Below are 16588 nucleotides of genomic sequence, written 5' to 3'. Positions count from 1 at the left end.
AGTTGCTAATGATAAAATTGCAGTTTGACAGAAGTCTCTCTCTCCCTCTCCTCAAAGAGTTGTTTACGGAACTGCACGGTATGATAGAAGCTCTCTCTCTCTCTCTCTCTCTCCTCAAAGAGTTGTTTACGGAACTGCACGGTATGATAGAAGCTCTCTCTCTCTCTCTCTCTCTCTCTCTCTCTCTCTCTCTCTCTCTCTCTCTCTCTCTCTCCTCAAAGAGTTGTTTATGAAAATATTGATTCAGTATGATAGAATCCCCCCCACTCTCTCTCTCTCTCTCTCTCTCTCTCTCTCTCTCTCTCTCTCTCTCTCAAAGTTGTTTATGAAAACTGCACAGTATTAGAAGCCCCCCTCTCTCTCTCTCTCTCTCTCTCTCTCTCTCTCTAAATCAAAGAGTTGTTTATGAAACTGCACAGTATGATAGAAGCCCCCCCTTCTTCTCTCTCTCTCTCTCTCTCTCTCTCTCTCTCTCTCTCTCTCTCTCTCTTCTTCTCTCAAAGAGTTGTTTATGAAACTGCACAGTATGATAGAAGCCCCCCCTCTCTCTCTCTCTCTCTCTCTCTCTCTCTCTCTCTCTCTCTCTCTCTCTCTCTCTCAAAGAGTTGTTTATGAAACTGCACAGTATGATAGAAACCCCCTTCTCTCTCTCTCTCTCTCTCTCCTCAAAGAGATGTTATGAAACTGCACAGTATGATAGAAGCCGTCCCCCCAACTCTCTCTCTCTCTCTCTCTCTCTCTCTCTCTCTCTCTCTCTCTCTCTCTCTCTCTCTCTCCGCTTTTTTTCGTTCATAAGTCGACGCATATTGATTCAGTTGTGGATCTCCCTCTCCACTTGTGGTGGATTTGCCAGGAATTCGGTCTTCGGAAGATCCCATCCGGAGAGGGGCTTTTAAGTCCCCTAAATAATCAATTACTTCCAGCTAAAACGAAAGGCTGCCCCTTCTTGAGAGGCGAACAATTACATCTTCACTGCGTCTTCCTCTTCTTCTGCTCCCTTCTTCTACAGAGATCAGTGGACAATGCGATCTAGTATAGTCAAACCAATCGGTGGTGGCCGCTGAAAGGTGCTCGCTCTCTCTCTCTCTCTCTCTCTCTCTCTCTCTCTCTCTCTCTCTCTCTCTCTCTCTCTCTCTCTCAGAATGTATCATGTCAGAGTCGGAATATTTCTGTCATTTTAGTTTTCTGTAAAAGAAAACTAGTGTGCCGGCTTTGTCTGTCCGTCCAAACTTTATTCTGTCCGCCCTCAGATCTTAAAAACTACTGAATATTTTTACAGGGCTGCAAATACATTCTGGTTCACCATCCGCCCTCCAATCATCAAACATACCAAATTGCAGCCCTCTAGCCTCAGTATTTTTTATTTTATCTAAGGTTAAAGTTAGCCATAATGGCGCTTCTGGCAACGCTATAGGATAGGCCACCACCGGGCCGTGGTTAAATCTTAATGGGCCGTGGCTCATACAGCATTATACCGAGACCACCAGAAGACAGATCTATTTTCGGTAGCCTTGATTATACGCTGTAGCGGCTGTACAGAAAGCTCGATTTTTACTCGTTTCCTTAACGAAAACGCTCTGTTTAGAGATAGGTCGATCATTTCTCTACACAGCTCAGTTCTCTTTAAGGGAAAATGACAGAAATATTTAGACTTTGACACGATACCTTCTGGGCGAGAGCACCTCTCAGCGGCCAACAACGCCCGGTTTGACTATAGTTCTACCCTTAGTTAAGACATCTAACTGGGATACATCAATCAAACGATATCATTTCTTCGGACCTAAGTTACAGACTTCGTTCAGGAACATTCTAACCACAAAGACTTTTCGATTCTCAGTCAGACTTACTACTAGGTTGTATCAAACAGAGCAATCTATCTTACTCGAAAGAAGGTTCAACTAATGGTTAGGTTAGATCAATCATACTCTATTTTTTCACAAATTAGACTTCTGACAGGGGCATCACCCAAATAAATAATACTTAATATTGCAGTATTTTCTAAAACGTACCTAACACATTTTCTTTCTTTCTCTCCTTCTTTATTCCTCACACCGTTGGACTCTGGAACAGTCTCCTTGAGGATGTCGTGCAGTTGGAACTTCTTCAAAAGTTCAGGCGAAGATGCAATGCATGACTGCCCTAATGCTGTTCTCCTTCCATTTCAATACATTTTTATCTATTTATTAATCTACTAAATTATTCTTTCTTTTTAATAAGTGAGATCTCTTCTTTCTGCATTTCCCTTCGCCTTCTCTTACTTCTTAATGGGCATCATAATCTTTGGAAGCTTGAATTTCATGTCAGTGGCCCCTTTGGTGGGCTTGTTCCATATGAATAAGGTTCATCTTCTGAATAATAATAATAATAATAATAGGGTTAATAATAATAATAATAATAATAATAATAATAATAACAATAGTTTAAACTGCCAGCTGTAAACCCTCATGGACAGAGTCAACAGACTATAAACCCCAAGAGAGTTCCAGAGAGAAATCAGCCTGCAAATATTAAGGAAAGCTGTAATTTCAAGTAAGGACAAACAAACACTAAAACTTTGTAATGACACAGGGAAACCTTACGCCTTCATTAAAGCAAATAACAAAACACTAGGTGGCATTCAAAAAAGAATGTGGTTTGCCTCCAGATACAGGAAATTACTAGAATGCATACTACGAGGTCGATTAGGTCGAATACGTACGTCTTTGAAACTCTCTAACGAAAAATTTTATGACATGACCCCACCTTACAACGTCCAGAAAGGTCATTTATGTAGTACCTTGCAAGTACTGTCGCTTATACAAGCGTAACTTTTTAAAATTCTCAAATATATTAAGCCATTACAAATACACAAATATAATATCGAATTCACTACATCTTAAGAACGTATGATGGAAAAATATTTATATTTAAGTGCATTAAGAAGACGCCACAAATATGGAATTCACTAACCTTAAAAATCTGTAAATTCATGTACATTACATGATCATTTTAAGACACAAATATAAATATCGAATTTACTACACTAAGAAGGTGTATGATGGAAAAATATGTATATTTAAGTTTATTACATGACTATTAAGCCACAAATATCACTTAATATCGAATTCACTACCTTACGAAGGCGTATGTTGGAAAAATATGTATATTTAAGTTTATTGCATGACTATTAAGTCACAAATATCAATTAACATCGAATTCACTAGACCTTAAGAAGGTGTATGATGGAAAAATGTGTATATTTAAGTTTAAGACACGACCCCAAAAATACAAACCATTACCTTCAGTTCACTTAAACCTCGCATCTCAATTAAACCCGACCCATCATTATCAGTTCTTCACAAACCTACCACCACTACCACTACTCTACCATTACCATTCCTCAACCACAACAATCTACGAATCAGAAAACAATCAAGTAATATCCTTCCTTCCTCGGTCGCGTTTCCACCCCTGCAATTCTCGAACCATTAAACTGATCGTTTCCTTGCCCCTTTCACTTCCCCTTTTATCTTCCCCTCTCTCTTACTTCCCCCTTTTGCTGGGGGCCCCGAGGTGTCTACTATACCTTCTCCCCTAGTTCTCTTCCTTATCATGTCTGGATCATCATGCAAAGGCAGCTTATTATACGCCATCGTCCAATGATCACTTCGCGATAAGACTTCCCGCACCTGTTACTCTCGAGGAGAGATTTTTGGCGTCGGCTGGGGAATTGGTGATTAATATTAGTAATGAGTAAAGAGCCACAATAACGTGAATGAGAGACTGTATTTTACCAAAATACAAAATAAGGGTTAAAAAACGGTCCTCTTCAGCCAGCTTCCAATATTTCTAAAACTTTTTTTTGTATTTTGAAAAATACAGTCTCTCATTTACATTATTGTGGCATTTTACTCATTATTTCTGGTCACAGTATAGTGATGCACCATAGATTAATATTAATATGTGATCCTAATCTTCCGGCATGAAATGCAAAACGGAATCCCTAAAAACCACTGGGTTAATATATCATCATGAATGTAATTTGTATTTTTTTTTAAATAATATACTATTGGATTGGATTGGATTACAAAATTTAGGCCAACGGCCAAGCACTGGGACCTATGAGGTCATTCAGTGCTGAAAGGGAAACTGACAGTAAGAAAGTTTGAAAGGTGTAACAGGAGGAAAACCTCGTAGCTGCACTATGAAACAATTGTTAGAGAGGGTGGAAAGCCAGATGGAAGAGAGACTGACGGCACTAACCCCCACGGGAAAAGAATATTTCTCTGATACTGAGAACAGACTCTTAAACATTATCATGAGGGAATCCAGTCGCATTAATGTATACTAGACAACTTACGGTTAAATGTTATTTTTATTTATATATAAGAACTAAATTAGTTGTTAAAAGCCTCTGATAAGATAACCTCAGAAGAGAATAGGAACAACTACTATGGCGTGAAAATCTTACACACTCAAATTCTTTATCTACGAGAACTTTTTCGCAAATGGTTAACAAAAATTTTGACGTTTGACAACAGGTCCCATGCCTACAACAACATAAACAACCACGCTTTTATACTTACAAGCGAACACACAAACATTAACGTAATTACAGGCAAAACCTACATTTCCAAAAGAAAATACCATATCAGCAGCAAACCACGAAGACAAAGTATATGCAGAGTAATTTCTTTCAATTTACACTGGGATAAGATAAGTGCATGGCACATAATGGCACACGTGAGGACAAATACAGTACCTTTGGTGATTTCGGAGATTTTGGAGCCGAGTATAAGCTGGGTGAAGGCCATGGACCCCTCTGAACTATCTCCCCAGTTGGCCCAACCGTCAAGTAACGATATCCTGTTTTAGCATAGCCTACGTCATCAAATTCCCTGCGAAAGAGGCGTCGGAGCCTCACACTGGTGGGCAGAAACTCCTCTTCACTGGAATCCTTGGCTTCCACTTTACCAGTCCCACTAGCTATGCTCTTCTCAAAGCGTTTGGTCAGCTTCTGAACGTTGCCTGTAAGAACCCTTCTCGCGAAGGGCACAGGTGGACGGTAGAACCTGGGAGGTATTTGAGGAGCGGTCTCAGCTTCTTGCAAGACTGAGTCTGAAGAAGTGGAAATGCTAGACACCTGTTCTGGTCTTCTGTAGCCCCTAGCACCATACAAGTACAGGTTAGCAATGTCTGACGACTTCCTAAACTGGGGCCTTGTAGGACTTCGCTGAGTCCTTCGAGCGCGGGGACTTGAATCTGGAAGATACCTTGTACTTTCTTGTAAGTCCTGACTCATCTCAAGCCTTGGAGATGAGGGGACGTAAGTATCAATATTGGCTGACCCTGTTCGCCTACCTTCGCGGGGTGTGCTAGTTGTGGGTGACAGCCTTGATTTAACTGAATTTGCAGGTGACCTTGGGGTGGAAACTGGAAGCCTAGGACTATCTGATAGAGTCAAATCGTGTTCTAACTCAACCAAGTTACCAGCTCTTTTCTTTTCAGTAACAGTAGTCACAGAAGAAAGGGTGGTAACCTCTGTCCTGGGTGTGGAAACAGCGCCCTCCTGGAGAGATTTACCGAACCTTCTAAGAATATGGATTTGTGTAAGCAAAGCAGACTTACTCGTGCCCCGTTCAGGGACTGGGGGAGGAGGAGGAGGTGGAGGGTGATCTACTTTAAGCGTTTCACGATAAGAACTAGATCGGGGCGGGGGACTTGGGGGAAACATGGAAGTACGTATGGAAGGTTGAGGTATATCACCATTCACTTGAGAATCAGAAGACACAACTGTAATTTGGTCTCTTTTGGGAGGATGCTGGGATTTTGTCGCTACCAGAGGAGGCCTACTAGTCCTATCCTTAGTCCTTTCACTATCACCAACACGTGGGGTTACAGTCTGGCTGGGGATACTATCTTTACTTACACCCTCACTGTACTTACTCTCCGGGACACCATCACTCTTCCCTTCGGTTGAGGTTATGGACACACATGACTCATACTTAGTGACGCCTCCTTCGATTGAGTCTCTTTTCGCTCTACGATGTCGCCTGGTTTTCAAAATGCCCCTCAACCTGGGTCTTTCACTGGCATCTATTGGCCTGAAGCCCCCACTGTCACTGTCACTACCGGAGTCACTTCGAAAACCGCCGCTGTCATCGCTAGAGTCGTTTTTGTCCCCCATGCCGTTCCGTGCTCCTCTAGGGACTGCGTTCCTTCCGCCGAACAGGATGCTGGTGGTCCTCTTTGAGTTGACAAGACGCACACGAGAATCAAGGGAAGACGACCCCTGGTTCTGGTATTCACTCTCTTCTCTCTCAATGCACAAATCGTCATAACTCGTAAGCCTGCCACCCTCATTGCCCATAATACTCTTCCTCAATACTGATATTATATTCATTAGCTTTGAGGAATATACATTGTTCAAGAGTTACTGCACAAATACCATGACCAAGAGTTTCTCCACTTACAAAATGCCCGTCCAAGGAACTGCTAGCTATGTATAGGCATTATATAGTTTATCAGTAGGTATCTAAAAGTCTCACTATTCTTATTACACTTGTAAACAATAAACTTAGATTCCAAAGAGAAACGGGAAAATATCTCTTCACCTTAATTCAACTTTTATCTTGAATTCCGTCCTGTCCCATACAGGTCCTGTCCCATACAGGCCAATCTTGCTTCTACTACCAGCACTTAATAATCAAAACACACACTGGCTCAGCACACTGATAAAAAAATCACAACCACTTCACAAAACAAGTTCTAAACAACCAGTGGTTTAACTAGTGGCGCCTAGAACTTTTATCCATCGCTAAGTCACGTCTACGGCACCCAAAAGATATTTGAGTCTGACGAATGCCTTCATGACGTCAATGTATTTATGCTCACACCTCGCATCTTTCACAGAAGTCTAAGAATGAGAGGTCAATGCACATTGTTTCTCGAGATGTCTAGGCTGTCCATCCTATAAAGTTCCTCTTTGGACGGGTCGATATCGTACTCGGCTGGCACTCTGCTAGGCCGGCGTTCAACTCTCCGTCCGGCCAATGAAGAATTAGAGGAATTTATTTCTGGTGATAAAGATTCATTTCTCGGTATAATGTGGTTTGGATTCCACAATTAGCTGTAGGTTCCGTTGCTAGGTAACCAATTGGTTCTTAGCCACATAAAATAAGTCTAATCCTTCGGGCCAGCCCTAGGAGAGCTGTTAATCAGCTCAGTGGTCTGGTTGAACTAAGGTATACTTAACTTTGTCCATCCTATAATTATATGATCACTAAAAGAACAAGACATAGGGAAATATCATTCAAATGGGGAAATTGCACGGTCAACTTTAGGAAATTCATGTAAGTGGAAACATTCCACTGTAAACACAGTAAGTGAAAATTCGTAACATTCTACATCTATTGCACGGCAAAACGTCATTCTTACAATGATCTTACAATCTTCACAGACAAGTGAAATTATGCAAAAGCCAGTAGCAGGAACCGTAACATGAAAGTTACTGACGCTTGAAACATGTCTAACCAACTTAACAGCCTTTTTCAGCACCACAATAATGTAATATACATATTAATATTTTGGGCACTTTCAGTAACTTAGAAAAAGTCTTCAGCATCTGTTCGAACGCGTAAATATCTTCAAACATTCGTAAGACGAATGCTCTTGGGTTTCATATTAAAAAAAAAAAAGTTTCCTTTGGAAGGAACGAAAAATCAATTCAGATCAAAGCGATTCCTCAAATCTTGAGAGGTTAAAAAACGGAAGTTTGGGAAAGAAGACATTCTCAAAAAATAATGTCATAAAAAAACATGTATGAATTAAACTGAACAGCAACTGACACTCCAAAACATCAATCCATGCAACAGAGAGCACATGTTCATACACACCATTTGATAAGCCATATTCGCGATCTTTTCAACATGGAGAGAGAGAGAGAGAGAGAGAGAGAGAGAGAGAGAGAGAGAGAGAGAGAGAGAGAAAGAATGATATTAATGTCTTATAAATAACTTTCACTATAGGAAGAATTTCATCTCCCTTCTTTAGTACTGTTCTAAATGTTTTAATGTTATCAATAACCATACTGTTACCCTAAAATTTCTGTAAAGCATCTTTTTAATAAAGAAAACTATTGTATAATTTCTGTCCGTCCGCAATTTTTCTGTCCGCCCTCAGATCTTAAAAATAAATGTTGATCATCCACCCTGCAATCATCAAACAGCCAAATTGCAGCCCTTTCCATTTTATTTAGGTTGTTCATAATCGTGCATCTGGCAAAATGCCTTGGTTAAAGAATTTACAGCATTATACTGACACCACTGAAAGATAGATTTGTATTCGGTGGCCTTGACTATGCTAGCGGCTACACAGAAAACTCGAAAATTTTAAATTGAGTTACTAATAGCCACTTCTTTTCCAATGCCAGCTGTCTCTGTCTAAAATGTTAATTTACTAACAGCCACTTCCTTTCCAATGTTAGCTGTCTCAGTCTAAATTGTAAATTTATTAATAGCCACTTCCTTTCCAATGTTAGCTGTCTTTGTCTAAAATGTAAATTTACTAACAGCCACTTCCTTTCCAACGTTAGCTGTCTCTGTCTAAAATGTTGAGTTACTAATAGCCACTTCCTTTCCATTGTTAGCTGTCTCTGTCTAAAATGTAAATTTACTAATAGCCACTTCCTTTCCATTATTAACTAAACAGTTTAATCTCTCATTTTAATTCCCAGATCTAACCTGCAAGCACATCGAAGGCAATAACGAAGAATTACCATTCAAGACAAATGGTGACCCAGTAAAATAATACGTATCAAAGAAGTATCAAAGAAATGTAAAACATTGTAAAACTTCAAAGTCCCAGCTACTCTGACCCCCCACTTGGTAATAAGAGAACAAATTCAGACACAAAACTGGGGTAAAACTGTGTCGTAAACACAGAGTAGTTTGCACTGATAAGAAGACATAAAATGACGCCTTGCCTTAGATGGCTGTCGTCACGCGACGTTCCAGGATCGAGTACTTCGCTTTTACCTGGATGGCCGTCCCGTTCGCTGGAATGGGAATGTGACTGGAATGGGATTGGGAGTCATGACACTCGAAGACAGGCGCGACATTCCCAGGTATTCACCTTTATCGGCGCAAATTAGTTATATTATCATTATTACAGAAATGGAATGGAATATAAAATTTAGGCCAAGGGCCAAGCGCTGGGACCTATTGAGTCATTCAGCAGCTAAAAATAATGTTGAAACAATTGTTAGGAGATGCTGGAAAGTAGGATGGAATGAAGAGAATGTAAACGGGGGTACAGTAAAAAGACTGAAAGGGGTTGCAGCTAAGGACCGAAGGGATGCTTCAAAGAACCTCAAGTAATGCCTAACAGTGCACCGCGTGACGGTATTAATATTATTATTATTATTATTATTATTATTATTATTATTATTATTATTATTATTATTATTATTAGTGGTAGTATAAGTAGGAAATGTTCCCAGACCAGAAGGTCATACTCCTAAACAAGAAGGAAATGTTCCCAGACAAGAAGGTAATACTCCCAGACAAGAAGAAAATGTTCCCAGACCAAAAGAAAATGTTACCAAACCAGAAGGTAACACTCCCAGACAAGAAGAAAATGTTCCCAGACCAAAAGGAAATGTTCCCAGGCCAGAAGGTAATACTCCCAGACATGAAGGAAATGGTCCCAAACCAGAAGGAAAAGTTTCCAGACCAGAATGAAATGTTCCCAGACCAGAGTGAAATGTTCCCAACCAGAAAGAAAAGTTCCTAGACTAGAAGGAAATTTTACCAGACCAGAAGGAAATATTCCCAGACCAGAAGGAAATGTTCACAGACCAAAAGAAAACATTCCCAGACCAGAAGGAAATGTTCACATACCAAAAGAAAATATTCCCAGACCACAAGGAAATTTTCACAGACCAAAAGAAAATATTCCCAGACCAGAAGGAAATGTTTACAGACCAAAAGAAAATATTCCCAGACCAGAAGGAAATGTTCACAGACCAGAAGGAAATGTTCCCAGACCAAAAGGAAAATGTTCACAGACCAGAAAGAAATGTTCCCAGACCAGGCAGAAATGTTCCCAGACCAGAAGGAAATGTTCACAGACCAAGAGAAAATATTCCCGGACCAGAAGGAAATGTTCCCAGACCAGAAGGCTAGCTCCCCCATTAGCCAAATTACACAGCACGCTGCCTTACGCAGATTAATTAGTTCAAATCCCATTAGACCCCATTACTGTCTTTTGCTCACTCGTAATTATCGCGTTCCTGCCTCTCTCTTTGCTTTCTCAAACTAACCACCGCATTCTTCGTCCCGGAAAGAGATGGCGCGATGAAATCTCTGGAATTTCACCTTGCAATTATCCGTAATACCAATTCATTACTTTGCGCAACACAGGCGAGATCTGATTATCTACTAAAGCTAAAAGGGCAGTGTTTTCTCCCTCTGTGCTCAAGGGTTTTTTATTTATTCCTCTCGCTCTCTAAAAGTCATTGTCTCTACCATTTTGTATTCTAAAAATCTAGTTTTACATTGATCAATGGTCTCATTTTTCTATTCCGAAACACATTCCATATTTTTTTCCTCCAAATATACTTACAACTTTCCATATGATAATTCTCTCCCAAAACTCAATTTTCAACCTTCACACGTTTTTATATTTATCTCTCTCTCTCTTTCTATTTCTAAACACTTTCTCATAAGCAAATTTTGTACCTTTCAATTTAGTTTTATATTTAATAGTCTCATTTTTTTCAATTTTATAATTCTTTCCCAAAATTCAATTTTCAACCTCTTACACATTCTCTCTCTCTCTCTCTAAAATCTCTCAATTCATTTCTCTACCTTTTTGTATTCTAAAAATCTAGTTTTTACATTGATCAATAGTCTCATTTTTCTATTTCCTAAACACTTTCCATATTTTTTCCATTCAAATATACTTAGACCTTTATGTATTCTACTTCTCCTCCCAAATTTCAAATTGTCAGCCTTCACACATATTCCTGCTTTATTTTCTCTCTCTCTCTCTCTCTCTCTCTCTCTCTCTCTCTCTCTCTCTCTCTCTCTTGCTCTCTCTCCTTTTTGTAATTTTCTAATATCTTTTAGTATTCTAAGAATTTGATTTCATTTATCAGTAGTCTTATTTATCTATTTCTAAACACTTTCTGTATTTTTTCCATTCAAATATACTTAGACCTTTATGTAATACTTCTCCTCCCAAATTTCAAATTGTCATATACACATATTCCTATTTATTTATCTCTCTCTCTCTCTCTCTCTCTCTCTCTCTCTCTCTCTCTCTCTCTCTCTCTCTCTCTCTCTCTCTCTCTCAAAAGTAATTTTCTCTACTTTTATGTATTCTAAGAATTTAGATTTACATTTATCAGTAGTCTTACTTATCTATTTCCTAAACACTTTCCATACTTTTTTCCTTCAAATATACTTACACTTTTATAAATTCTAATTCTCCTCCCAAAATTCAATTTTTCAACCTTCACACATCTTCCTGCTCTCTCTCTCTCTCTCTCTCTCTCTCTCTCTCTCTCTCTCTCTCTCTCTCTCTCTCTCTCTCTCTCTCTCTCTCTCTCAAAGTCATTTACTCTGCCTTTTTCTATTCCAAGAATTTAGTTTTACATTTATCAGTAGTCTCACTTCTCTATTTCCTAAACACTTTCCATACTTCTTCATCCAAATATCCTTACATCTTTCCATAATCTAATCATCTATTTCTTCCCTAAAACTTGATTTTTCTACCTTCAAGCATTCACGCCATTTTAACACGAACCCCCTTGCCAAACGTTTGGGGTTGACCATCCCCAACAACCTCAACCCCACCAGGCTTCAAACACACCCCCCTAAAACCCCATCCCATCCCAACAGCCAATGAGACTCGGAGTCCGGACAGTGAAACCCTTTACTTGAATCAGCAGAAGCGAGGCCGTGACACCTCATCATTAATATTGCATGACAGATAATCACTGCCCAGCACACAAGATCTTTCGCAGTGGACCTCTTTCACCTAACCTTTCCCTTTCACCTGACTTTTCTCTTCCATTTCTCCTGCAATTCTCTTCCATTTTCATCTGCCTTTATCTTTCATTATCATCTGCCTTTTCTTTTTCACCTGCCTTTCTTTTTCACCTAGCTTTCTCTTTCATATTCACCTACCTTTCACTTTCACCTGCCTTTCTTTTTCACCTGTCTTTCTCTTTCACTTTCACCTGCCTTTCTTTTTTTACCTATCTTTCCTTTTCACTTTCACCTGCCTTTCTCTTCCATATTCGCCTGCCTTTTCCTTTCACCTGCCTTTTTTTCATTCTCACCTACCTTTCTTTCTTTTTCACCTGCCTTTCTCTTTCTTGTTCATCTGCCTTTCTCTAACACCTGCCTTTCTTTTTCATCTGCCTTTTCCTTTCATCTGCCTTTCTCTTTCACCTGCCTTTCTCTTTCATTTTCACCTGCATTTCCCTTTCACCTGCCTTTCTTTTTCGCCTACCTCTCAATTTCACCTGCCTTTCCCTGCCATCTGCCTTTTCCTTTCACCTGCCTTTCTTTTTCACCTGCCTTTCACTTACCTTTCCCCTTTCACCTACCTTTCTCTCTCTTCCCCGTCTTACGCACCTTTATCAATTCCAGCCTTCATCCATCACTTTCGTACACGTGACCTTCCCACCTCCCCACCCCGAACACCCCAGCTCCCACAAGCTATGACAACTATCCATCCACCCCCAGCCCCGCCCCCCGTCACCCTGCCAAAATAAGATGAATTATGCTTTGCCTAAAAAGGGCTGGATAATGGCTATTTAAAATTTTCCTTTATTAGTCTAATGAAGCACAGAGGGGGCACTCAGTTTCAGTACTATTATTATTATTATTATTATTATTTTTATTATTATTATTATTAGCTCCTTATTACATTGATAATTGGGAATTTCTCTGGAATATCATTGTTATTATTATTCATGACCGGCATGCAGTCTTATACAACGAGCCACAAGTCTATTCATTTGCACAGCAAATTCAACATACATTGTCCAGTCTATATTAATAAAATAATATTATGGCGTTCATTAGAAAAATCTTAATAGTTTAATAGTTCCATTACTTTATTATTACTATTATTATTTTTTATTTTATTTTATTTTGCATTCGTTTGAAATTCATCGTTTATTTCTTAAAATCAATTTGTAATGAATGAAAATTAGTGGCATGATCTTTCCAAATTAGTTATTATTATTATTATTATTATTATTATTATTATTATTATTCTTATTATCTGAAGATGAACCCTATTCTTATGCACCTCTACAGGGGCCACTGTCTTGAAATTCAATCTTCTAAAGAATATTATTGCGTTCATTAGAAAAACCTTTAGTTTGAGTTCCATTACTTGACTTAAGCACACCGTCCTTAGTTTGTTTCTTTTCTTTTATTTTTCATTCGTTTGTTGTCGTTTATTTCTTATTTGTAATAAATTAAAATTAGTGTTGCTTATTAGTTATTCTACCTAATGCATCTGTTCTTAACCATTCTTCTTTCTTCTTCTTTTAATCCTTTGGAAGCTTCAAATTCATGCCAATGGCCCCTTTGGTGGGCTTGTTCCATACGACTAGGGTTCATCTTCTGAATAATTCTTCTTCTTCTTCTTCTTTTTTTCCCATTTGTATGGGGTAAGCACGATCCAGCCCTCAAAGGGAAATTGAGAGTAAAGAAGGTTTGAAAGGTGTAACAGGGGAAAGCCTCGCAGTTGCACTGTGAAACAATTGTTAGGATAATTTGGAAAGTAAGATGGAAGAAAGATAATATGAATGGAGGTACAGTGAAAGGAGTGAAACGGGTTGTAGCTAGGGACCGAAGGGACGCTGCGAAGAACGTTTAAGCAATGCCTACAGTGCACCGCATGAGGTGCACCGAGGGCACTAACCCCCTACGGGAGTGAAATCGTTATGAATGCCCCGTCCCCCACCGGCCCCCTTGAGAGTTCCTCAAGACACGGGGGAACAATTCCATCAGCGTTCAAACTCCTCTCGGAATTTTACGGGCTGCCCTATGAACAAGAGCCCGTGCTGGCATAAAGCCAGTCTAATAAAAAACAACAACAATGACTCCCTGTACAACGCCACACTGCTCCAATTCGATCGAGATTTCACGGAACCAACATCCAATCTGGGAGAAAAGTTCATTTTCATCGCCACTCGCACGAGAGAGGTGTTGCAACGGCGTGTCTCTCTGGCGACTTCGCAACACTGATCGTGTTTCGTTTTGCGTTTCGTGTTTTCGTTTTTCGTTTCGCGGTGTAATTTGGTTTTATGCTTGTCAACACATAATCATATCACAAGCCTCCGGCTGACAAATGTGACCTGGATTACCTCGAGAACAGAGGGCAGTATCTGATGCCAATCTATCTCTCTCTCTCTCTCTCTCTCTCTCTCACACACACACACACACACACACATACATATACACACACAAACAGCCAAACATAGATATTATAGGTGAAAAAACATGAAATGGTTCATATATATATATATATATATATATATATATATATATATATATATATATATATATATATATAAATATATATATATATATATATATCATAACTACATAACATAATATATACAGCCTGTATACACACATATACGCACACACACATATATATATATGTATGTGTGTGTATATGTTTATATAATTATATATATAATATATATATATAGATAGATAGATAGATAGATCTAGATAGAGATAGATAGACAGAGATAATTCATCACACTCTTGAAACTGCTATGCATTTCCAACTTTCTAAACATGCATACAGGAATGTCACATGCAGCTTCCCACTAACTGTACGTCATCCATCACCCAACTGTCATGAGAAAATTTTGATCAATGCATCCACTTCATTAACCTAAATTTAACATCTCTTTCACCAAACCACCTTTCACAATTCCAGTTCATTGCACCAGCAAATTCCAAGTACACAAAGACGAACAACTTGCGTTCTAAAATGAAAAACTGCAGTATCTGCAAAATTTTCGAAATTGAGATATGCCACCTATTGGGACCGTGAAACATTAACACATATGTTACTGCAGTTTCAGAATGATCCTTCAATGCTTTATTTAGGGGGGTCCCATTTGCAGTATCTGCAGAATCAGTAGTAAGGCAAGGGAAAACTGCAGTATCTACCATTCTTCTCAGTTTTGTATTTTTGCAGATACTGCAGTCTTCCATTTCAGGGCAGAATAGAATATATAATTAGGCCAAAGGTCAAGGGCTGGGACCTGCTAAGGTCATTCAGCGCTGAAACGGAAACTGACAGTAGAAAGGTTTGAAAGGTGTAACAGGAGGAAAACCTCGAAGTTTGCACTATGAAACAATTGTCAGGGGAGGGTGGAAAGTAAGATGGAAGAAATGTAAAATGAACGGAGGCACAGTAAAAAGAATGAAAGGGGTGGCAGCTAGGTTCCCTTCGAAGGAACACTGCAAAGAACTTGAGTAATGCCAACAGTGCACCGCGTGAGGTACTTACGCTCTATTAACTGTACCTTCCCGGCCCCCGCGACAAGAAAAAAATCTTCTCAAGTGGAACAAGTAATACAATTACATCCTGCCTTAACTTCTTAAAAAAAAAAAGTAGATGATGATGACGACTTGAAGTGAAGTTTCCCAACTGGAAAGTATCGCAACTTTATCAATTTCAACTTCTTCACGGGGAAGAGAATTGAAAGAATTGAACAACCTCCGCGTTACGTGACCTAATATACATTTAACTGCCTGCAAATGCAGAATCAATAGACGCTGATTCCTTGCTAAGTCATTTCCATTCTTCCTCGAAATGAGACTGGTTCGGAAAAATCTATAAATTACAAAATATGATGGGGCTTCAGTCAGTATTACACACACACAGACAGACATATACACACATATATACATATACATATACATAATATATAGATATAATATATGTATACATATATATATATAAATATATAGTGTATATATATACAATATATATATATATATGTATACATTATATATATATAGAGAGAGAGAGAGAGAGAGAGAGAGAGAGAGAGAGAGAGAGAGAGAGAGAGAGAGAGAGAGAGACAGCACTTTGAGACGACCAGTCGAGAAACTGACTCTGGCCAGGACATAAAAAAAAAAAAAAAAACTCTGATGTACGAACATAAATGCAGAAAGCTTACTGACGTCAATATATATATATATATATATATATATATATATATATATATATATATATATATATATATATATATATATATATATATATATATATATAATATAATTCACAGCATGAATCAACACAAAAGCATAAATCAATCACACACTTCCAGAAATCGACTCTGGCAAAGAGAACTTTCCAATCACTGGACCCACAAGAACAAACAAGTAACTAAAGATTGACCGAATTCATATAATGTATTATTAAAAGTGGTTCGAAGATCCGTGTCAGATGATCAATGTCTGGTCACGTTAGGCCACGAGATGAATAAGTCTTGGCTCAATTACTTCGATTAATGATAACTGAAAAAAAGTTTGTTTTAGAAGAGAATATAAAA

At 38.8% G+C, this 16588-nt stretch overlaps 1 protein-coding gene across 6 annotated transcripts in view; it reads right to left on the bottom strand.

The window, feature by feature from the left end:
• The window catches only part of LOC136833651 (rootletin-like), a 330434-nt gene that overhangs the window by 225349 nt on the left and 88497 nt on the right, over window positions 1-16588 (bottom strand). For 3 of the 6 annotated variants that reach the window (XR_010851537.1, XM_067095792.1, XM_067095793.1), the window contains exon 1: window positions 4742-6364. The exons of the other annotated variants lie outside the window; for them this stretch is intronic. Coding sequence is in view for 2 of the 3 variants with exons in the window: in XM_067095792.1 (XP_066951893.1) it covers window positions 4742-6349 (1608 nt within the window). In the remaining variant the exon portion in view is untranslated. Of the gene's footprint in view, window positions 1-4741; window positions 6365-16588 lie in introns of those variants that run through there. 6 annotated transcript variants of the gene reach the window in all.

This window comes from Macrobrachium rosenbergii, chromosome 52 (assembly GCF_040412425.1).
Source record: "Macrobrachium rosenbergii isolate ZJJX-2024 chromosome 52, ASM4041242v1, whole genome shotgun sequence".
Lineage (NCBI taxonomy): Eukaryota > Metazoa > Arthropoda > Malacostraca > Decapoda > Palaemonidae > Macrobrachium > Macrobrachium rosenbergii.
Note: the sequence above shows the minus strand (reverse complement) of the source record. Positions and strands in the feature narration are given on the sequence as shown.